This window comes from Dama dama, chromosome 30 (genome assembly GCF_033118175.1).
Source record: "Dama dama isolate Ldn47 chromosome 30, ASM3311817v1, whole genome shotgun sequence".
Classification (NCBI taxonomy): Eukaryota; Metazoa; Chordata; class Mammalia; order Artiodactyla; family Cervidae; genus Dama; species Dama dama.
The window spans coordinates 73,661,292-73,686,544 of NC_083710.1; the positions used below are offsets into that span (position 1 = coordinate 73,661,292).

At 41.5% G+C, this 25,253-nt stretch overlaps 1 protein-coding gene across 1 annotated transcript; it reads right to left on the bottom strand.

Moving 5' to 3' along the window:
- Window positions 1–22,389: 22,389 nt before the first annotated feature.
- Window positions 22,390–24,116, bottom strand: LOC133049269 (NAD kinase 2, mitochondrial-like). Its single transcript, XM_061133238.1, has one exon. The coding sequence runs from the start codon at window positions 24,114–24,116 to the stop codon at window positions 22,788–22,790; it is 1,329 nt and encodes a 442-aa protein (XP_060989221.1). The 3' UTR covers window positions 22,390–22,787.
- Window positions 24,117–25,253: the final 1,137 nt, after the last annotated feature.

Genomic DNA, 25,253 nt, shown 5'->3' on the forward strand with positions numbered 1-25,253 from the left:
TTTCACACCACCTGATACAGATACAGCTTTCTCCAATTCAATTGGGAAAATTAGAAGCCCAGACTTAGCCTTTCTGTAAATAATTTATAGAACACTACTAAAGTTATCATCATAACCTCCTTTGCATCCCTTTCAAATCACCATTAGCAGGCCCATTTTTAATTGATTAAAATATTTTTTGTGTTTATTAAAAGTGACTTTCATTTAACTGAAAGAAATAGAATTTAAGGTAAGAAATACATTTAAAAATTAAGTTGCAATGCATATTATTAATATTTAATCTCTATTTTAGATACTTCCAGACCTATTATACATTCAGGGGTTAAAAAAGCTGAAGCATTCTTCCCGAGCATAAAGAATTTTAAAATTCTTTTTTGAGTTTTCATAAGAGACTTACCTTCATTCCTTTTAAATAGTCTATTTTCAACTGCATTCTCAGAGAAGCTGCAGGAATAAAAGTAGAAAATTACATGTAAATGAAATGTATGTTTCCTACCCTTACAGAGCTTACAATTTTTACTATGTGTGCAATTACTAATGACAAATGTTTGGCATCATTATTGGCAGGTAGTATTGTGCCATGTAGTACAATACGGTTAGGACCTAGTGAAACATAGATGTAGGGGTTTATAGATTTACTTACACACTTTGAATAGCTATGATTTAACTTTTTAAATTTCCATGACAATTTTTAATATATTTTTCATCTCTTCACTTTTCTAAAAATATTTTATTTAAACTGCCTTGTAAAGTAAGTTTTAATAGGCTTCAAAGTAAAGATCTGAGGATCTCTGCTAGGAATAATAATGATGACTTTGGGCATGTAATTTTATCAACTTAGATGCCTCTGGGTCTCAGTTGTCTTCTGTGAGACTGAAACTGTCCAAAGAATGACAGCTGAAGAAGTGGATATTATCAGAGGACACATTGGTTGGCTAATGGCTTAATGAAGTGAAGTGTTAGTTGCTCAGTCATGTCCGACTCTTTTCAACCCTATGGACCCACCAGGCTCCTCTGTCCATAGGATTATCCAGGAAAGAATACTGGAGTGGGTTGCCATTTCCTTTTCCAAGGGATCTTCCTGACCCAGGGATTGAACCCAGGTCTCCTTCATTGCAGGCAAATGCTTTACCTCTGAGCCACTGGAATATGAAAAGTGAAAGTGAAAGTTGCTTAGTCGTGTCTGACTAAAGAGTCAACCCCATGGACTATGTGCATTTCTTTTAGTCCATCAGTCCATGGAATTCTCTAGGTAAGAATACTGGAATGGTGAACCTTTCCCTTCTCCAAGGGTTCTTCCTAACCCAGAGATCGAACCCAGGTCTCCTGCATTGCAGGCAGGTTCTTTACCATCTGAGCCATCAGGGAAGACCATGAGCCACCAGGGTGTTCCTAAACATTTAGTAAATTGCCCTCTTCTTTTAACATGAAATATATCAAGGATGCTAAAAATACCCCAATTTTTAATTTTATTTTATATATATATAAATCCCAGATATATAAGATGCTGAAAGTTTTTCTACTTATTTAAGAATTTTTGTTAAATAAGATTTAAGAAAAGAAAAAAGTGAGAGAGAGCAAAAAACAGAAAGAGATAGAAGCCAAAGACTGAGCCCTGAGGCCAACATTCGCAGGTAGAGATTCATCCAAGGAGTCCGAGGTGAGAGAGAACATGCTGTCACAGAGGTGAAGAGTGTGTTTCTAGAAGGCAAAGCTGGAGTCCATGCTTCTGAGTAAGATGAAGACAGAAGAGTAACAATGGGATTTGGCAAAGCAGAGGTTTTGGTGAGTTAATACAAGCAGCATTTTAAAGAGAGACAGATTGTCATCTGCAGTCTCACTGCTCCTGAAACTAGAATACATTGTAGGGGTTTCCTGAGGGATGGGGGGTTGTGCAGCATCTGGATCCCTAACTATGATCTAATAGGCTGGACCTTTAGAGGAAAAGTCAATAAAACGATGGTCTTTTTGAATAGACTTCAAAACGCAAAGGGCCTTTCAAGAATTGGAAAAGCAATTATTTCAGGCCACTGCCCTGTGCCTCTCAGATTTAAGTAAACCTTGATCTTTGAAAAGGAAAGGAAAGGAAAGTGAAGTCACTCAGCTGTGTCCGACTGTTTGCAACTCCAAGGACTGTAGCCTATCAGGCTCCTCTGTCCATGGGATTCTCCAGGCAAGAGTACTGGAGTGGGTTGCCATTTCCTTCTCCAGAGGATCTTCCTGACCCAGGGATCGAACCCGAGTCTCCCGCATTGCAGGCAGACACTTTACTGTCTGAGCCACCAGGGAAGTATGAATGTCAAGCTTGACTTTTACATTCACGAAATAAGGGGAATCGCCCCTGGGGTATTGGCTCAAAGCCTGGGTCTCCTCCTTGAAGAGACTGTTTATTTTTCAAAACAATTAAATCAAATAGATTTCAAAACTGGAATCAAGATTGCTGGGAGAAGTATCAATAACCTCAGATATGCAGATGACACCACCCTTATGGCAGAAAGTGAAGAAGAACTAAAGAGATCCTTGATGAAAGTGAAAGAGGAGAGTGAAAATGTTGGCTTAAAGCTCAACATTCAGAAAACTAAGATCATGGCATCCAGTTCCATCACTTCATGGCAAATAGATGGAGAAACAGTAGAAATAGAGGCAGACTTTATTTTTTTGGGCTCCAAAATCACTGCAGATGGTGACTGCAGCCATGAAATTAAAAGATGCTTCTCCTTGGAAGGAAAGTTATGACCAACCTAGACAGCATATTAAAAAGCAGAGTCATTACTTTGCCAACAAAGGTCCATCTAGTCAAGGTTATGGTTTTTCCAGTAGTCATGTATGGATGTGAGAGTTGGACTATAAAGAAAGCTGACCACAGAAGAATTGATGCCTTTGAACTGTGATGTTGGAGAAGATTCTTGAGAGTCCCTTGGACTGCAAGGAGATCCAACCAGTCCATCCTAAAGGAGACCAGTCCTGGGTGTTCATTGGAAGGTCTGATGTTGAAGCTGAAACTCCAATACTTTGGCCACCTGATGCGAAGAGTTGACTCATTAGAAAAGACCCTGATGCTGGGTAAGATTGAGGGCAGGAGGAGAAGGGGATGACAGAGGATGAGATGGTTGGATGGCATCGCCGACTCAATGGACATGAGTTTGGGTGGACTTTGGGAGTTGGTGTTGGACAGGGCGGCCTGGCGTGCTGCGGCTCATGGGGTCGCAAAGAGTCAGACATGATTGAGTGACTAAACTGAACTGAAGGAATGTTCTCCTGGCCTTTGGGCAGTAGCAGCTACTACATCTTTCTAAAGGAGGAGGCAGAAATGTTAATTGGTCAGACAATCTCTATGTGGACCTCACACCCGGTTTAGGCTTTAATATGTTCTAAGGGAACAGAACGCCTATCCCCTAAAGGTCAATTCAACTTCAAGTTATTCAGTTCAGTTCAGTCGCTCAGTCGTGTCTGACTCTATGCGACCCCACGGACTGCAGCACGCTGGGCCTCCCTGTCCATCACCAACTCCTGGAGCTTACCCAAACTCATGTCCATTGAGTCAGTGATGCCATTCAACCATCTCATCCTCTGTTGTCCCCTTCTCCTCCTGACTTCAATCTTTCCCAGCATTAGGGTCTTTTAAAATGAGTCAGTTTGTCACATCAGGTAGCCAAAGTATTGGAGTTTCAGCTTCAGCATCAGTTCAAGCTATACTTTTAGATAACTCAGTGGCTATCATAAACCAAATCCTGCTACACAACTACCCACAGAAACAGGGCCCCTGGAGCACAATTGTGTATCTAAACCACAGATATGAACTGTTTCAGCAGCGCCGATGCCAAAAGCTCAGCCTATATGTAGGAATACCTAATTGAATCTTGGAAACAGAATTTTGGGTGAAGCAAAAAAAAAAAAAAAAAAATAGCTTTATAGCTTTGCCAGGTAAAAGGGGACAGAGAGGACTCCTGCTCCAAAATACTGTGAGTCCCAACCCCAGGAGATTTGGATGAGGAGTTTTATAGCAACAGTTCAAGGGTGGGGTTGCTGATAAGATGACAATGTGTGCAAAGCCTTCATTCTTCTAATCTGTTGTTGTTCACTCAGTCCTGTCCTACTCTTTGTGACCCCATGGATTACAGCATGCCTTTCCTGTTCTTCACCAACTCCTGGACATTGCTCAAACTCATGTTCATTGAGTCGATGATGCCATCCAACCATCTCATCCTCTGTCATCCCTTTCGCCTACCTTCAATCTTTCCCAGCATCAGGGTCTTTTCTAAAGAGTCGCTCTTCACATCAGGTGGCCAAAATATTGGAGCTTCAGCATCAGTCTTTCCAATGAATATTCAGGACTGATTTCCTTTATGATTGACTGGTTTGATCTTGTAGTTCAACACCACAGTTCAAAAGCATCAATTCTTCAGTGCTCAGCCTTCTTTATGGTCCATCTCTCACATCCATATATGACTATGGAAAAACCATAGCTTTGACTAGATGGACCTTTGTTCATCTCATTGTCAATCTACATTGTCAATCTACATTGACACATCATAGTCACCCAAAGTCCATCACTGATGAGCTTCACTGGTTCTTTAATGTAGCATCATATGGTCAGGAAGTCTGAAGTGCTGCAGTCCACGGGGTCACAAAGAGTTGGACATGACTGAGCAACTGAACAAGGATAACACATGGTCTTTCTCTGGCATGAACAACGCTGACATCTTAAAGAGATCAAATATATTATTATGCGTATTCCTTGAGACAAGACTAGGATGCTGCTCCAAGGCTGCAGTATTGTTTTCTGACTCTCTGTCCCTTATCTTTGCATCCCTTCCCTTCCCAGATTAGCAACTGTTTGAATCTGCCCTTCATTACTCAGGGAAGGTCATGGAGGCTAGAGGTCTGGTTCCCTGCAAGAAACAGGGGACAGAAAGGCTTCTGTGCCCAGGAGCCCCACAAGGTCCTGCTTGGTTTCACCTTGACCTGGAAAGTTAGCCTCTCCTAAACACTGAAGAGAAGTGGTTCACAGACTCAAATAGTTTTATAAGACAATGAAACAGGATGACAGAATACTTAGTAATCAGACCCAAGTCACAGAGGCACAGAGCCTAACTCCAGGGACTTCCACCTCTAGGATTGAATAGATGGCTGTCACTGGAGCCTTAGAACTTGCAACAGGGAAGATCTTAAATGTTCACACAGATTTCCAGTATGCATATACATCCTACTCATAGACAGGGTTATTGGAAATAAAGGGATATACTTACTGCAGAGAATAAGCAGGTAAAATATGGATTAAATATATTGAGTCTCCTAGAAGTATGGCAGCTTCCAGAAAAAGTGGCAATGATTCACTGTTGGGGTCAGCTTTATCTGTATCAGGTGATGTATAAGCCTATGAAATTCTCTAAAGGATCAGTGAGACATAGACTCTAAATCTATAACTTCAAAACACTCTCCATTTCCTCTGTTATAACATTTCACCATTTGGATATGTAATCTTCACCAATAACTTACAAGTATTTCACAGTTCTTTTTTCCTTTTCTTTTCTTTAGGGGTAAGTACAGAGACTTCCCATATCCCCTTGTCCTCATACTCCATAGCCTCCCCACTCTCAACATCCCTACCAGAGAGACACATTTGCTACACCTGATGAATCTACATTGACACATCATAGTCACCCAAAGTCCATCACTTGTATTAAGGTTCATTCTTGGCGTTGTGCATTCTATGGGTTTGGACTGTGAAATGGAATATCTCTGGCCATATGAATAAACAAGGATGTAACAGGCATCAACCTCCAAATGTGAATGAGGGCTCTCAAAAGGGAACACAATGCCTGAGGTCCAGCAGATGCTGCCATCCCCTCACAGTGACTGCTGAAGAGATGGATGTTTAAGGGGAGAAGAGATATGTGAGAAATTTAAAAAAACAAAACAAAACATGATTTGGCTCCAGATAGCTGAGGTGCATATGAAAGGAATGAATTCAGTGAGCCCAGAGGTTTGCATCTTCCCATACATAGAAGAATGCTAAATTCCTTAGCTTGATATCTGGTTTTCCTTACTTAACAATAATCTTTGATGTTCAGAGTGCCTGCCCCATTTGTTGCAAACTTGTATGTAGCCTGACTTTCCCTCCTGCCTCCTTAGAGCAGTTTTCTCAGAGTTACTAAGATGCTGTCTCCTGGGCTTGGAGTCCTTAACATTCCCACCAAATAAATTAGCTCTATTTTCAGGTTCTGACTAATTTTTTAGTTGACAGAACAAATGTATAAGGACATTTCAGTCATCATGGTATCATACAGAGTATCTTCATTGTCCTAAAAATTATCTCTGCTCCTCCTATTCATCCCTCACTCCCACCTCCACCCAACCCCACCCTCTGGCAGCCACAGATCTTTTCACTGTCTCTATAATTTTGCCTTTTCTGAGAATGTCATATAGTTAGCATGATATAGTATGTAGCTCTTTTTAGGCTGACTATCACTTAGTAGTAATGAACTAAGTTTCCTTCATGTGGTTTCATGGCTTGGTAGCACATTTCTTTTAGCGCTAAATAATATTCCATTGTCTGGACAGGACAGTTTAAGGGGGACCCTTCCAGGACCTAAGAATGGGCTCTTGTCTAACACTCTTGTCCAAGGAAACAGACATGCTGACAAAGCAAGTGACTTTATTAGGAAAAGAGGTACCCAAGGGGAGAGTAAGAGAACCCAGGAGAACTGCTCTGCCCCATGGCTCCCAGTCTTGGGGTATATGGTGATGAAATTAGTTTCACAGTTGTCTCTGACCAGTTGTTCTGGCTCAGAGTCCTTCCTGGTGACACAGCCAAGGTGGATTCCAGCAAGGAGGATTCTGGGAGGGCGGCAGGACATATGAAATAGAGTCTTCGCCTTTCTTTTCACCTTTCCCAGTTCTTCCAGTTGGTGGTGGCTTGTTAGTTCCACACTTCTTACCAAGACCTCCTTCTTAAATAACTAATGCAAGTCGTTACTATGGTTCCTGGCAAGGGCAGACAGTTTGGGCCTGTGTTTTCCCTAAGACATTCACCTACTGGAGGACACCTCGGTTGCTTCTACATTTTAGCATTTATGAATAAACTGCTATAGATATTTTATAAAAAATTGTTTCTCTTCCTTCAAAATTAAAAATATAATCAAGAGTTTACTTTCAATTTGCATCCAAACCAGGCTGAAAAGTCACCTACTTTCTTCTACTTTGTGCTTTCCCATAATTGCATTAGTTCCATTATTGTTAATATTAGCATATTAATTTTTCCATCCTTTATCTCTTTATTTAAAAGGATGCAGGAAAATGTAAGAAAACACCCAAATGGATCTACAAAGTAGTGTCATTACAGTATAGAGATGGCTGTTCTATGGAAACTGAACAAGCTGACTGGTAGAGATGGATGGCAATGCTTGTCAGTTGCTGGGTGAAATTGTAAATTGGAAATAAGGAAAGTGGTTTGAGGGTAGTGAACTGATGATTGTAGTCCTACAGGACACACAGATAAGTGCTAGAAACAGCTTTCCTGGCTGCTTTGGTTAAAAAATAAAGACTTCTTTTGGTGGGGCCACACCATGGGGCATGGGAAATCTTAGTTCCTCAACCAGGGATTGAAGTGCCGAGTCTTAACCACTGGACAACCAGGGAAGTCCCAAGATTTATGAGTAAAGAGTTAATTGAAAAATGATAAACTACACAACATACACACTAGTTGGTAACAGGGGTGGGAGGTCTTGGTCCAGAATTTGGTCTCAGTTTAGAGAGAGCGAGATATCGGACAGGTTACAAGCAAGCTATAAAACATAGTTTGATTATGAACTTTGCATAGATACATGACCTGGAATTAAGTGTGTCCTTTCAGACCAGCTCATTTGAAGAGGTGGCACCTCAGGCTGTCTGACCAAAACTATCAGCTTTGGGCCACAGGCCAGCTGTCCTTTCCCACATGCTTCTTATCTAAAGCTACCACCTTATCTCGGGTTCACAGAAAAACAAAGTGAACTACATGACTAATATTAATAAATTTTGTAGTAGCCATATTAAAAAGTAAAAAGGAACAAGTGAAATTAGTATTCAGATTTTGAAAATCAATTTGTCCAAAATATTATCATTTCAACATGTAAACAATGTAAAAGATCATTAATGAGACATAAAGGTTTTATTAGGTCTTTGAAATGCATTGTGTATTTTATACATACAGCACATCTCAGTGTGAACCAGAGGCATTTCAAGTCCTCAGCGTTCTCTTGTGGATAGTGCTATGATGTTGGACAACCCAGGGTCTATAGTACTAGTTAGAGTTTATATGGGCGCAATGGAGTGCATATATTTTTCAGTAATTAGTTTCTGGTAGGTGTCATAGTTTGGGTTCCCCAGTAGTTGACCCTGAGACAAAGATTTGAGTGGAAGTAGTTTATTTTGGAAGTGTTCCCAGGAAAACACTTGGAGAGAGTGGAGAAGTGAGACAAGGGAAGGAAGCCAATAAAAGTGTGTTAACAAGCAAGTTACCTCTCAGGCAACTGGACTCCTTTCTGCTGGGTCACCCTGGGAGACAGAATTGTTCCAACTGAAAGGCAAGGGCACTGGGGCATTTATCTACCAAGTCCCCATCCATTTCTGAAGTGAAGTGAAGTGAAGTGAAGTGAAAGTCACTCAGTTGTGTCCAACTCTTTGTGATACCATGGACTATACAGTCCACGAAATTCTCTAGGCCTGAGTACTGGAGTGGGTAGCCATTCCCTTATCCAGGGGATCTTCCCAACCCAGGGATCAAACCCAGCTCTGCTACATTGTGGGTAGATTCTTTACCAGCTGAGTCACAAGGGGAGCCCAAGATTACTGGTGTGGGTAGCCTATCCTTTCTCCAATGGATCTTCCCAACCTAGGAATCAAACCAGGGTCTCCTGCACTGCAGGAGATGGATGGGAACTTGGAGTCCAGTTGCCTGAGCAGTAACTTGCAGGAGGATTCTTTACCAACTGAGCTATCAGGGAAGCCCTCCATCCATCTCTGGCTGAGGTTGAATCCTGGGGTTTGACCTTTCTTGCATATGACCCCAATGTGCTCCCGCAGCCAGAAAATGGTCTTTCAGCAGAAAGTTGCAGATAAACAGTGAGCTGCCTTAATTCTGGAGGAGTGTCAGAAGACACAAGCTGGAAAATGACAGCTTCTGCTCCAGCAGAATTGTTACTGAGGTATAACTGACAATCACAAATTGTATATATTTAAGATGTACAACCTGATGACTCAATATACATTATCAAATATTCACCACAATCAAGCCAGTCAACATAGTCATCACTTTACATCTTAATCATTTTTTTTTTTCTTTTTTATGTCGAAAATATCCAAGACCTACTCTCTTAGAAAGTTCTAAGGACACAGTACAATATTGTCATCTGTAGCCACATGGCTATATACCAGTTCTACAGAAATTATTCATCTTACATAACTGAAGCTAAAAGCCATTATTAATAACTCTATTCTTAGCCAAAGCACATGGGAAATTATCAAATAATAATTTGATGGAATTATTAATAAATAGAAGCACCACAGATTTTGATCTTTCTTCACTGAGGATGGAAGGAAAGAGAAGTTGCTGGGCTGGTAATATGGTTACACAAATAACTAAAGACTTATAAGTGGGAGTCCAAGATTTTATTCATTCAGTGCTACAGTCATCCAAACAGTGTGTTGTAAGCACTTTCCATGCACGTTGTCAACCTGCCAGTGAGACAACAATACTGGACTTGAGTGCCAATCAAGATTCATCATTTACTGATTTGAAGACCTTGGACATGTGCTATCCTTAAGCCGCATCTTTCTCATCCATAAAAGAAGAATAGTAATACCTTCTTGAGTAGGGTATTGTTAGAGTTAAAAGTGAGGTAAGATTCCTGGAAATGCACATAACCTTGTTTTCTGTAACATATGCCACTGTTATTCTGCTAGACCCTGAGTTCAAGATGAAAGAAATCATATCAGTCTCTCTCTCCCCATATTCCCCTTTCCCAGTCTAAGAGGGAAGCAAAACACTCTCAGAGGTCCCTACACAGTCCAACACGTAAGATGAAAAAGGCCTGTCCCCAATGACAGCATTGAGTCATCTTCCAAAATCATTTGAACTTTTCTAATCTTCTGTTACTTTTCTTTAGGTCTTTGTAGTTCTACAAGCAGAATCTGTGCTAAACTCTGTTGCTGCCTGAGGTCAAATGCTTGGCCATAGGTTGTGTTGTTGAACCCAAGTTCCTGTGCCCAAGACACAGTGGTGCCAAAGACACTGAAACGTTGGAGTTCCAAGCAGAGAAAGGTTTATTGCAAGGGCCAAGCCAGGAGAAAAGGGGCCCATGCTCAAAGACCCAAACCCCCCAGTAAATTTCAGGGGAGAGTTTTTAAAGGCAAGGTGAGGGAGAGTCCAGGGTACTAAATTGAGAATTCTGATTTATTTGGCAGACTCACTGAGGATTTAAGCCCAGAAGACAGCCTCTCAATAGCTCTGAGGGGCTGCTTTGGAGAGGGAAGAGCCAGGACAAAAAGGATTTTTTGCAAAAACTGGTAGTCAGAATATCAAAAGAAAATCAGACACTGGATAGGAATCCACCTGCCAATGCAGGGGACACGGGTTCAATCCCTGGTTCGCGAAGATTCCACACGCTGCACCACAACTAAGCCTGTGAACCACAACTAATGAGCCCCTGTTCCACAGCTATTGAAGCCTGCGAGCCCTAGAGATGATGCTCTGTAACAAGAGAAGCTGCCACAATGAGAAGCCCTCCGGCTGCAGCAAAGAGTAGCCCCACCTCCACCCTCACCCACCCACCACTGCTCATTACAATTAGACAAAGCCCATGCAAAGCAAAGAAGACCCAGTGCAGACAAAAACAAGACAAAAACTTAATCATAAAGAAAATATTCAAAATAATAAAGAAAACCAGACATCTCAAGTTAGTGAATTCAGTGCTTTTCTAAACATGGGAAGATGCAAGATTCTGGGCTTAATAAAATCATTCCTTTGATGTACATCTTAACTATTAGGGATAGTATCAATATCCTGTTTTCCTCCATCCTGAAGCCCCTCAAGGTGCACATTTGAGGGGTGGCTGCAGTGGCTGATGCCTGGATGGCCTCGACATCTTTTGTTTACTGACATGGCCAGGTGCCATTCTTCACCCACACTACAGCGATCAGCTCATACAGTATTCCCTGGTTGATGGTGAGATAATAGGATAGTGTCATGGGGCTTGACATCATCAATCCTTAGGCTCAACTGGTCTGGGAGCTGTCTGCTCATGGTCATCATGCAGTTAACCTCCTCCATCTGATAGTAGTTTTAGTATCTGCTTCCCAGGTGGTGCTAGTGGTAAAGAATTGGCCTGCCGATGTAGGAGAAACAGGAGACCCAGGTTTGATCCCTGAGTTGGGAAGATCCCCTGGAGTAGGAAATGGCAACCCACTCCAGTATTCTTGAATGGATAATCCCATGATCAGAGGAGCCTGGGGGGCTACAGTCCATGGGGTAGGTAGAGCCAGACGGGACTAAATACACACACAACAACACAAGAATATGTGCCAGACACTGTTATTTGTGCCCTTCTGGGAGGAACTAACGATTCTATGACTGCTATATGGCTGATCTATTCTTTAAATTTTGTCACTATACTTCACATTCTTTCAATCGCCAGCCTTCTGTGACTCAGGGGAGGCCTGTGAGATTAAAGTTTTTCTATGAACAAGAGGCTTGGGGAGCAGGGTGGTCTGTCCCGAGAAGTTCCTGTAAGATTGCTGTGCTATGCTTAGCCGCTCAGTCGCGTCGGACTGTTTGCCATCTCATGGACTATAGCCCGCCAGGCTCCTCTGTCCATGGGAATTCTCCAGGCAAGAATATTGGAGTGCGTTGCCACGTCCTCCTCCAGGGGATCTTTCCAACCCAGGGATCAAACCCAGGTCTCCCACATTGCAGGCGGATTCTTCACCGTCTGAGTCACCAGGGAAGCCCTGAGAAGTTCCTATAGGTTTAGGTTTCTTTAAAATTGGTGAATCTCCCACAACACCCTGTTTGGTCCAGATAAGGGCAGAATGCCCAGAAGGCGGGCTAGTATTGCTCTCTGCCAGCTTTCTCCAGATCTCCCCTGCAGCCCAGTGTGCATTACTGAGCAACAAAGGCTAACACAGCCCCCCCAAGCCCCAACCTCCCCCCACTCCCCCACCGACTCCCTCCCCCTCTCCCCACTCTCGTCCTTCTAGGTGAGTGCCAGGGCTCAGCGCATGCACTTAGTACAGTTCGCAGCGGAGTACCCAGGGGCCGCAGGGTACAGCGTTTGCCCTTGTCTTTCCACCCGCTTCTTTAAACTGCCCCAGGACTTTGTAACTAACTTCGTACCTGCCTGTGGCTCCCAGCAGAGACCGTCTGGTCGCCCCGGAGTCCCGCCGTCGCTGCACCCACCGCAGAGCTCCTGGCTCCAGGTAGCTACTGCAGCGGCGCGTAGAGGGCGCCCCCAGGTGACTCGGAAGGCGGCTCCCGGGCTGGCTGTCTGCTCTTTCCTCTCCAAGGCAGGGGGTTCTCTACTCCCGCGGAGCAGACCAACGCCGCGGCGGGGACTCCAGCATTCTCCCCGGCGCCGCCTGGAGCAGCGCGAACCCTGGCCGCGCCGTCAATGCTGCGCGCGTCCCGGGAGGTGAAGGCCAAGCCGCTGCCGGCGCTGATGAGCTCCTGGCCCGCGCCTGCCGCCCCCAGCGCCTTTCACACAGGGAGGGCCGAGGGTGGGGTGAGGGAGCGTCCTCCGTTGGCGCTGGGCTTTTTGCATGGCTTAGTGCTGCCCCAGGCAGGCTGTGTGGTCCCAGCCGGCGCCCTGGAACACGGGGGAAGGGGGAACCGGGCCGAGAATGGAGAACTGGGGCCCTGGTGGCCGGGGGTACAGGGTCTTCTTGTCTTGTCGGTTGCCGCTCCTCCAGCACGCAAGAGCAGCAGGAGAAGGAGGCAGGGAGACTGCGCAGGGGGGCTCACCGCCCAGCGGGAGAACAGCCTGGACCTGCCACGCTCCACTTTTAGCTGGCTTCCCCTTTGTAGGTGTCAAGCTCCTTCTGTCCTGTCCGACTGCATACCACCCTATGGACTGTAGCCCGCCAGGCTCCTCTGTTCATGAAATTCTCCAGGCAAGAATGTTGGAGTGGGTTGCTATGCCCTGCTCTAGGGGATATTCCCAACTCAGGGATTGAACCGGCGTCCATTATGTCTCCTGCACTGGCAGCAGAGTCTTTTTTTTTTTCATTTATTTTTATTAGTTGGAGGCTAATTACTTTACAATATTGTAGTGGTTTTTGACATACATTGACATGAATCAGCCAGGGATTTACATGTGTTCCCCAACCCGATCCCCCCTCCCACCTCCCTCCCTATCCCATCCTTCTGGGTCTTCCCAGTGCACCAGCCCTGAGCACTTGTCTCATGCATCCAACCTGGGCTGGCGATCTGTTTCACCCGTGATAGTATACTTGTTTCAATGCTGTTCTCTCAGAACATCCCACCCTCGCCTTCTCCCACAGAGTCCAAAAGTCTGTTTTGTACATCTGTGTCTCTTTTTCTGTTTTGCATATAGAGTTATCGTTACCATCTTTTTAAATTCCATATATATATGTGTGTGTTAGTATGCTGTAATGTTCTTTATCTTTCTGGCTTACTTCACTCTGTATAATGGGCTCCAGTTTCATCCATCTCATTAGAACTGATTCAAATGTATTCTTTTTAATGGCTGAGTAATATTCCATTGTGTATATGTACCACAGCTTCCTTATCCATTAGTCTGCTGATGGGCATCTAGGTTGCTTCCATGTCCTGGCTATTATAAACAGTGCTGTGATGAACATTGGGGTACATGTGTCTCTTTCAGATGTGGTTTCCTCAGTGTGTATGCCCAGGAGTGGGATTCCTGGGTCATATGGCAGTTCTATTTCCAGTTTTTTAAGAAATCTCCACACTGTTCTCTATAGTGGCTGTACTAGTTTGCATTCCCACCAACAGTGTAAGAGGGTTCCCTTTTCTACACACCTTCTCCAGCATTTATTGCTTGTAGAATTTTGGATAGCAGCCATCCTGACTGGCGTGTAATGGTACCTCATCGTGGTTTTGATTTGCATTTCTCTGATAATGAGTGATGTTGAGCATCTTTTCATGTGTTTGTTAGCCATCTGTATGTCTTCTTTGGAGAAATGTCTGTTTAGTTCTTTGGCCCATTTTTTGATTGGGTCATTTATTTTTCTGGAATTGAGCTGCAGGAGTTGCGTGTATATTTTTGAGATTAATCCTTTGTTTGTTGCTTCATTTGCTATTATTTTCTCCCATTCTGAAGGCTGTCTTTTCACCTTGCTTATAGTTTCCTTTGTTGTGCAAAAGCTTTTAAGTTTAATTAGGTCCCATTTGTTTATTTTTGCTTTTATTTCCAATATTCTGGGAGGTGGGTCATAGAGGATCCTGCTGTGATTTATGTCGGAGAGTGTTTTGCCTATGTTTTCCTCTCAGAGTTCTATAGTTTCCTGTCTTACATTTAGATCTTTAATCCATTTTGAGTTTATTTTTGTGTATGGTGTTAGAAAGTGTTCTAGTTTCATTCTTTTACAAGTGGTTGACCAGTTTACCCAGCAGGGTCTTTACTACTAGCGCCACCACGATCCCTTTTACCGGTCAGGAATTCTAACTTCTGAACTTCTATCTAATTAGTGCCCTGGACTATGGCCATCTTCTAAGAATGTCATCTTTTCCAACATTCCTTAAGAAACAGCTGGGTTCCAATTCCACCAGGCTCCCTCCCTCTCTCCCTGTGTGTTTTACATCTTAGGGAACCTAGTTGTGGCAAATTTCATGTGGGTAAAAAAATTATTGTTTTTTATTTAGTGAACGGGGAGACTATTCTTCAGCACATTTTGCTTCTCCTTGGGACACAGACAGGACTGCAGTATGGATTTGACTAGCCTTTTTCCCTGTTGCAATTATTTCTACTTCCACCTTTTGAGGACCATTCCAAGTATGCGGTTCCAGAAGCCATGGGTTCTTTTTTAGTTGGAGAATAATTGCTTTGGTTTCTGCCCTACAATGCAAATATATATAGCCTTTCTCTTGAGCCTCTCTCCCATCCCACCCTTCTAAGTCATCACCGAGCACCTGGCTGGGTTCCCTGTGTTATACAGAAGGTTCCCACTAATTATCTATTTTACATATGGTAAATGTGTACCGCTCAGACAGTAAAGAAAGTCTCCAACGCAGGAGACCCAGGTTCAATCCCTAGGTAGGGAAGATCCCATGGAGAAGGAAATGGCAACCCACTCTAGAATTCTTCCCTAGAGAATTCCATGGATAGAGGAGCCTGGCAGGCTACAGTCCATGGGGTTGCAGAGGGTTGGACAAGATTAAGCAACTAACACACACACACATGCATACACACACAGTGTGTATATATCAATGCTCTTTTCTCAACTTGTCCTACCCTCTCTTTCCCCACTGTGTCCAGAAGTCCACTCTCTACATCTGTATTTCCATTCCTGCCCTGCAAATAGGTTCATCAGTACTATTTTTCCAGATTCCATATTGACTTAATATTCGATGTTTGCTTTTCTCTGACTTTCTTCACTCTGTATAACAGGCTCTACATCCACCTCACTACAATGGACTCAAATTCATTCCTTTTTATGACTGAGTAGTATTCCATTCCACGTATGTACCGTGTCTTCTTTATCCATTCATCTGTCAATGGACATCTAGGTTGCTTCCATGTCCTGGCTACTGTAAATAGTGCTGCAATGAACACTGAGGCACATGTGTTTTTTTTAATTGTGGCTTTCTCAGGGTACATGCCCAGTAGTGGGGTTGCTGGATCAGATGGTAGTTTTAGTCTTAGTTTGTTAAGGAATCGCCATTCTGTTCTCCACAGTGGTTGTATCAATTTACATTCCCACCAAAAGTGCAGTTGTTGTTGTTCTGTCACTCAGTCATGTCCAACACTTTGCAACTCCATGGACTGCAGCATGCCAGGCTTCCCTGTCCTTCACTATCTCCTGGAGTTTGCTCAAACTCATGTCCACTGAGTCAGTGAAACCATCCAACTATCTCATTCTGTTTCGCTCCCTTCTCCTGCCCTCAATCTTTCCCACCATCAGGGTCTTTTCCAATGAGTCAGCTCTTTGCATCAGGTGGCCAAAGCATTGGAGCTTCAGCTTCAGCATCAGTCCTTCCAATAAATATTCAGGGTTGATTTCCTTTAGAGTTGACTGGTTTGATCTCTGTGCAGTCCAAGGAACTCTCAAGAGTCTTCTCCAACACCACAGTTCGAAAGCATCAGTTCTTCAGTGCTCAGCCTTCTTTATGGTCCAACTCTCACATCTATACGTGACTACTGGAAAAACCATAGCTTTGACTATACAGACCTTTGCTGGCAAAGTGATGTCTCTGCTTTTTAATATGCTGACTAGGTTTATCATCTTTTCTTCCAAGAATCAAGTATCTTTTAATTTCATGGCTGCAGTCCCTATCTGCATTGATTTTGGAGCCCAAGAAAATAAAATCTGTCACTGTTTCTACTTTTTCCCCATCTATTTGCCATGAAGTGATGGGACCAGATGTCATGATCTAATTTTTTTTAATGTTGAGTTTTAAGCCAGATTTTTCACTCTCCTCTTTCATCCTCATCAAGAGGCTCTTTTATTCCTGTTCAATTTCTGCAATTAGGGTGGAGTCATCTGCATATCTGAGGTTATTGATATTTCTCCTGGCAATCTTGATTCCAGAGATCATACTAATGAGTATTCCCTGGGACATCCACCATCAGTGTCCTTGCCCTCACAGTGAGTGGTTTTCCTCTCTGCTTTATCCTGTTTCTTCCTCTTGATTTCACACGTCTTGATCCCAAGGCCATCCCTAATAACCATCCCAACACTAAACTCCATCTGGGTCTATATTCCAGAGAACCAACCTGCAACATGTATCAAAACACATTCCAGTGTTTGGGGAAGATTTTTATTTGAAAATTAATTTTATACACATAATTAAAACATTTCCAGATCCCCAAACAGAATACAAAATTGTAGAAACAATTAGTCAACAAAATTAAAACAGTTATAATTTATAGGGCCCAGTTCAAAATGGAAAGGGCAAGGTCCTTCTTTTAAAAATTATTTCAAGGTGGTGACAATAGGACATTAAACCACATACAGTTTAGTGTAATAAATGAGAGACAGTTAGGATATTACATAAATATGTGTTACCAAGGATAATAATTGATCTTAAGGTGGCTTTTCAAAGAGGTGAAAACTGGATTGACACTATAGAATAAGGATATCTCCCCTATATAGACCTTCTCTGTTTTTTAGCCTGCAGGGTATTGAGGATAATCACTTAGTCATTTTTGATGTAAACATTTAGTCACTGAGAGTTTTCTGTCATAGTACATCCTAATCATTTACCTTTGGAGCAGTGACACGTACTGTGGCAAACATGGAGATGTGCTGTCCAGAATTCCCTTCAAGGACTTGTTGCCCCAGCTTCTGAAAGTGATACTAGTGGACAGCTGTAAGCCACCAGTCCTTCTAGGGGCAACCTAAATGCAGTGACCTATCAAAGTGGAGGTGTAAATGTCTGGCCATTGGCTGTGTCAGGACAACACCAAAGGGCCATCTTCATCTAGAGCCCCTGTGGGGTCAGATAAGATCACATCTGGTCAGTGATCAAGCTTGAATTTTCCCCTCTGCTTTATCCTGTCCCTTACTCTTGATTCCACAAGTCTTGATCCCAAGGCCATCCCTAATAATCATCCCAGCACTAAACTCCATCTGAGTCTGTATTTAAGAGAACCAACCTGCAACATGTATCAAAACACATTCCAGTGTTGGGGGAGGAGTTTTATTTGAAAATTACTGTTATACACATAATTGCAACATTTCTAAATCCTCAAATAGAATACAAAATTGTAGAAACAGGCTTTTGTGTGTGAATGTGGATACCTTTAGTTTAAATTCAACAATCTAATGTTCTCTGACCAAAATGAAATATGAAAATTATTATGTTGAAACATACAAAACTGTCATTTTTATAGGTTAAAAAATAAAAGGTTGACTGTTAGTTTCATATGGTTCAATCTAACAGAAAAAGCCATTAACATTTGGAATCTAGAGAATATTACACTTATGAATAACTCATGGTAAAAGACATAATTAATAAATCAAATTAGAGATTAGAAAATAAATAATACTGTGGTAATTGATCAGTGTTAGGTATCAAAAGTTGTAGGCTGCAGCTAAAGTGTGCCATTAGGAGAAAAAGTAGGTTTCATATACTTAATCTTTAACTTATATGAGGAAAAAAATAAGTGTGTAATTTAAGGATTTAGAAGGACTTTCCTGGTGGTTCAGTGGTAAAAACTCTATGTTTCCAGTGCAGGGTGTGCAAGTTTGATTCCTGGTCTGGGAAATAAGATTCCACATATAATGTGGTACAGTCCAAAAAAAAAAAAAGAATTTAGAGAAAATTTCTCTAAAATACATGAATACATATATTTCTCAAAATACATGAAAAGTTGAAGGAAAGAAATATGATGAACTAGAAAACAAAAATACAGAAGGATTAATCAAGCAAAAAGAAATGATCCTTTGAAAATTTATAGGAAAAAGTCATGAAAGATTATTCAAGTAAAAAAGGGAAATAGGTCTAAGAAAATTAAGAAGGGAAAAAAAAAAAACAACCTGAAAATTATAGATGCTGCAGGGATTAAATATTGAAGATACTGTGAATGACTTTATGACCATCATGCTTAAAACTCATAGGAAAAACATCAATTCCTAGAGAAATAAAATTTACCAAAAAAGATTATTCAAATAACTGAATACTACTAAAATAATTATCAAAGATGAACTCAACGATGATAGTAACACAACATTCTGAATGTGATTAATGCACAGAAAGGTATTTTTTAAAGTGGTTATAATGTTTAATTTTATGTTATATATATTTTATAATTAAAACATGTGAGAAACAACTTCAGTCTAGAAGATAATTGCAGATCATATGTCTGTCCTTCATTATCAAATACCTTAGAAGGGCTCCTATTTTGAGAAAGCATATTGTTTCTCTTTTACATAGTTAAATACTGTTCTTCTGTATTTTAACCATATATTGCTTTGGGGGAGGGGCGCCTCTCTGTCCTATGATATCACTTAAAGTATATTTTTTAGTTTTCCAATTAGTTTTCTCTGTAGTATTTTAACAGAGTTCTTTGGGTGGAATAATGGATCTTAATTATGTTAAAGGAAGTGATGAGACAGAATGGCAACTTCACAGTCTTCAAGTAAACAGAATCCCTGATATAACTAGAAAGTAATATGGAATTTGGGGGGCAGTAAAAGTCTGTGATGACTTTATCTTTAACCGTAGAAAATGAGCTTTGGCTCTGGAGTCTCTTGAGGCAAAAAACTTGGTAGATAGTTTTTATTGGTGGCCTGTACCTCCGATTTGGATAAGAAAAAAAAAAAATAGTATGATATATAAATACAAATACAAATAATTTGTAAGAGCTTGAAATCATTGGGTAAAGATGGAGAAAAAACTGAAATAAACTTTCAGTTCAGTTACCTAGTCATGTCCTACTTTTTGCGTCCCCATGGACTGCAGCACGCCATAGACTGCAAACTATCATATATGTGTAAATATTTTTTCAGGATGTAGAAAAATATAGTTTATGCAGTGCAAAAACTATTGAAAAAAACACCTTTTAGAATAGACGACATCATGGCAGAATCACAGTGCTGAATCAGCTGTCCATTAGTAGTGTTCATAACAATGTGTTCATTATTAGTAATTCCCTTTCGATGTATACCTGAGGGGGGCAAAATAAAGCAATGTATTTAAAAGTTTGAAGGTCCCGCTCCCTAAGGCAATGAATTTCTATGTTCACATATTCATGTGAAGCAATCACATCACTAGTGGAGGCACAATTGGAAAACCAGGGATGTATTTATTCTATAGAGGAAGTAGCCCCATTAGAACCCTTAGTGGAGCTGGGCTTAATGCCAAACAGCCTACAGATACTCTTTAGTTCTCACCATTCTGACTCACATAATTTATCATTACATTAAACTAAGTGAAATAACTTTACTCAAATTATTCAGACTCAAAATCTGGAGAGAGTTAAAAACAGGGTGACAAAGCAGCTGGAAAATCCTGCATCTGAAAAAGGATTTAGCAAAATGAGCACAATAGATTTGGATGTTAATATCAGGTTCTAATTCCTATGTTTTATACACTCTGACTGACAAGCATCAAAACACTTGTGTGTATGTATGAAATATCCTGGTGTTTAACTCGTGCAGCAAAGGAGTTATAGGGCCAATAGAAATGTGACCTGTGGATAGTGGGTACCAAGAGAATCAAAAAAGAATCAAAAGAGGATCAAAAGCTTTAACAATGACTCAACCAAGCGACTTCTCTAAACTGTAAGATGATACTCAATAATAGGACAGCTGTTTGCCAGGCCTTTGAGTTCTTGAATTCTACCAATTTCTAGCTGAAACTGGAATTTTTAGCTGAACTGGAAGAGACACAGGTTTTGTGTTAAATATATAACCATAACATAAAGGAAATGAAATTCTGTCAAGTTTCTCTTTCCACAATCACTAGTTTTTAGGCATTGTATCATATCTCGGTTCCTCGACAGATACACAGAACAAAATGAAGAGTAATGTGAGCTCTTATCTCAAAATGTGTTATGTTGAAAAAGGACTTATTCCCTCAAGAAGAATGTGAAAAGATTTGTTTGAGTCTTTTTTTTTTTTTTTTAACAATGGTTTACTTTTATTCACATGTAGTTGCCATTAACAGGAACTCATTCATAAGAACATTTTTGCTATTCTAACAACCTTTGCCTCTCGTCATCTCGTACAAATAAATCCCACAACTGGTCAGAAATGTTAGAGATTATATCACAAATGGAGCACATTAAGTAGCTTTTAAACCTTTAAATTATGGCTTATAAACAATTTTACATAGCAGGTTACCTATTAATATGTTACATATTAAACAGATCTATGTACCATTTTGGACAATCAGATTTCCATGATATTAAAGATGGAGTTGGCATTTTTGTCAAAAAGGTATTTTAAACCTGTTAGGGAGTTTCTATAGTGTGGAATTTCACTTCTTTATAAAGTGGTATCTTAAGTATATCATTATTAAATCAAACCAGAAACTAGATCCATCTCTGGGGAAACACCAATTTTTATTGTAGGCATGATGTAAACTCCTTGTAAGTACTATCTATGCAGTTACTCTCAACTAAGAAAAACAAATTCTTGTTCTGGATATACATCAAAACCTAAGATTATCTTTGTATAATAATAGTACTTAAAAAAATCTGACAAGAACATGATAAATGTTGCCAAAACTAAGAGCACTCAGTTTGATTACACATCCTAGATTTCACAGAAGCTACTTCTGAGCTCACCAGATTCAGCTCTATCAGAACGGCGGCTGTTCAGATCACCAGTGTACACCCAGCACCGACACAGTACATGGCACAGAGTCTGTGTTCAATAAATATTTCAGTGATTGAAGACAAATTTTTAACAGCAAGTGGAAAAAAAAATACAACTCTGAATAATTGGAATAAGAATACCAATTGTCTCATGATGCAGCAAGAGGAACTTTTTGTGATAATTCTAGGATTACTTATAAGTAAAGCGGGAATTAGGTAAAGAAACTGTCATGATGGGAAAAAAAGAAAAGCCACAACATTTTATCCTCCAAACCTAATGTGTAAAACTTGGAATATGAGCTAGGTGAAAACTACCATGATAATAAGTAAGGCAATTCTAAAACTAAAATGTTTTGCATATTTATTAAACAGTCCACTTTCTTTCTGACAATACTCCTAACACTAGACGAAAATTTTTATAGGTTTTACCAAACTCATAATAGAATGTGCCTAATCAGTTCATCCTTTTAGTCTTTAAATCCATGTTAGAGAGCTTTAAATATGGAAGAACTTTATCAGCCTCAAATCATTAAAAAAAAAAAGTTACCTAAGACCTAAAATAATTATTGGCTAATTAATACATTTGTAATAGTGCCATGATTTTGTCCGTATATATTTCACCCAGCATTGTCAAAATTAACCTGATAGTCAATTAAATGAAAACATCTATAAATAACTTCAAAAATGATTGAACTGTTTAAATCAATAGTCATAACAATATCATTGTGTTCTGAAATTAGAAAACTCTTGGCAGATATATAAAAACACATTTACCTACTTCAATTAGGTCAATGTCAGGATTTATCAAAATTCTCCATCAAAGTTTTTTAAAAAATCTTGATCTTTAGGTACTATAAAAAAATACTAATCAAATGAGAGATGTGTTTGGTCTGACCAATTCCACAAAGTGAGGAGGAAAAGGAAGGGGAAAAAAAAAAAAAAACTTGTACAGTTAAATTTCAAATCCTAAACATTAAATCTTTTATTTGCGCCTACCTCTCTCAATTTATAAAGATACCAGCACTCTTGGAAACCAATTGTAAGCAGTATCAAAATTTCACTGTTATGAATTCTCATCAGTATAGTCCTCCATTTTCTTACACAGTGAACGTCTTTTCCATCAGAATCCATCAGAAGAATAATGCAAATCTCACTTTCTTGGTCGCCTTTCAGCCCAAGGCCAACCAGTCTGAACAACAACCAAAAACTGTAGCTTTATGACTGGTAGGCTGTTTCTGCAGTAAAACTATTTCTCTGGCAATCAAAATGGTCATCTGAGGCAATCCTTCACTGCTCTAGAAGCACAGTTCGAAGCTCATCTTCTTTCTTGATCAACATTGAAGCAATGGCTCCGTCATTAAATTCAAAGGAAGTTCCTCCGTCCACAACCATGCATGCATCCCAACACCGAGAACGCACACACACCTTTGAGGTAAAACAACGCTGACGACTGCTCGAGAAAATTCTGTTTGCTATTGGTTCTCGAATACTGAAAAGTATTTTTGGTTCTTCTGGACTGTAGAGCAATGATTCATTATATTCGTTTGTTACTTTCTCTACCAATTCTCTGTTCAACGGAAGACTTAAATTTCCTTGTCGGTTTGCAATATTTAGAACATCTTCCACAGCCTGAGGTGCCACTCTATTAATATTGAATGACCAGGCCTTTGATCCTGTTCCAGTACACAAATTGAGCCCAGAGCTCTTCTGTTTTTCCCATGGACCATCATCAACTGAAATCTCGTAGTAGGAAGCCCTGGATGATAAACTCTCCCCAATGAAGACTTCATTAAGTGCTCTGACTGGCAAAAGCTGGGGTCCAGAAGCCTCGAACCTTTCATCATGAACTCTTTCAATGTTGAAGGCTCTACTATGCTGATTCAAACTCAGCTGCTGTTCATGGAGGTCCACAGGAACAGGGTTGATGCCAGTCCCTTCAAGATATAACCTAATTCGCTGCCTCCATAACCACCTGAACTCACCACGATAGAACTTCTGTAAGGCTTCTGGGAAGGAATGCGTATATCGAACAGGAAGACATAAATGACCCTCAGACCGTTCTGGGTCGGTGTTTACACCAATAACTGGTTTAAGTCTGTCCAAGACTTTACTTGCTGCCAAAAGCATCGTGCCATCCCCTCCTGCAGCTATGACAGCATCTGCCCATCGAACAGTTTCCTCATCATATTCTCTCCTCTTTACGAGACGAACCTCAATTCCCTCATTTCGTAAACTATCGAGAATGTGCTCTACATTTTTGGTGTGAATATGATGCCGCTCAAGCAGTCCACTGTATCTAGAGCCTTTCAGTGCGAGCAGCTGCTTCAGGTCCTCCTTCGAGAGTTCCGCGTAACGGTATCGCTGCTGCTCGAACTCGTACCGGGTGGTTTTGGCCACCACCACCACCCGCGACGGGCGGAAGCCGCCGTCGGGGCGGCTACCACAGCCCGCCAGCTGGCGCAGCTGCCCGTGCCCCAGGTGCCGCCGGCCGCCGCCTTCACAGCCAAGCCACGGCCACGCGGCGGGGCCTCCCGCGCCCGGCCCCCTGAGCGCCGCTGCCCGGCCCCCAGCCACGCGACGACAGCTGCCCAGCAGGAAGCCTCGGTAACAAGTCATTGTTGGCCCGGCAGCGGCTGCAGGCCTCGGCTCCCCGCCGGCAGCACTGCGTGCCGTCCGCGCCGCTCCGGCCTCCGGGTTCCCGCCAGGCTGGCAGAGGTTAAGTGCACAGCAGTGCGTGGCCCGCGCCGCGAGGAGGACGTGCCCAGACGTTGTTTGAGTCTTTAAAATAGAAAATAGAAATCTCCACACTGTTCTCCATAGCGGCTGTACTAGTTTGCATTCCCACCAACAGTGTAAGAGGGTTCCCTTTTCTCCACACCCTCTCCAGCAACCTAGGTGCCCATCAGCAGATGAATGGATAAGGAAGCTGTGGTACATATACACCATGGAATATTACTCAGCCATTAAAAAGAATTCATTTGAACCAGTTCTAATGAGATGGATGAAACTGGAGCCCATTATACAGAGTGAAGTAAGCCAGAACGATAAAGAACATTACAGCATACTAACACATATATATGGAATTTAGAAAGATGGTAACGACAACCCTATATGCAAAACAGAAAAAGAGACACAGAAGTACAGAACAGACTTTTGAACTCTGTGGGAGAAGGTGAGGGTGGGATGTTGCGAAAGAACAGCATGTATATTATCTATGGTGAAACAGGTCACCAGCCCAGGTGGGATGCATGAGACAAGTGCTCGGGCCTGGTGCACTGGGAAGACCCAGAGGAATCGGGTGGAGAGGGAGGTGGGAGGGGGGATCGGGATGGGGAATACGTGTAAATCTATTGCTGATTCATGTCAATGTATGACAAAACCCACTGAAAAAGTAAATAAAAAAATAAAAAATAAAAAAAATAGAAAATAGAAGGAGGAGCTCAGATGGCAGAGGAATAGGATGGGGAGACCACTTTCTCCCCCACAAATTCATCAAAACAACATTTGAACGCTGACCAAACTCCACAAAACAACTTCTGATCACTAGCAGAGGACATCAGGCACCCAGAAAAACAGCCCATTGTCTTTGAAAGGAGGTAGGACAAAATATAAAAGATAAAAAGAAAGACAGAGTTAGGGATGGAGATCAGTCCCGGGAAGGGAGTCTTAATTGAGGAAGTTTCCAAACACCAGGAAACCCTCTCACCATCGGGTCTGGGGGAAGTTTTCAAATCTCGGAGGGCAACCTAACCA

Excerpts from the sequence above, each read along its gene's own strand:
- LOC133049269 (XM_061133238.1), bottom strand. The coding sequence starts at position 24,116 with ATGACTTGTTACCGAGGCTTCCTGCTGGGCAGCTGTCGTCGCGTGGCT.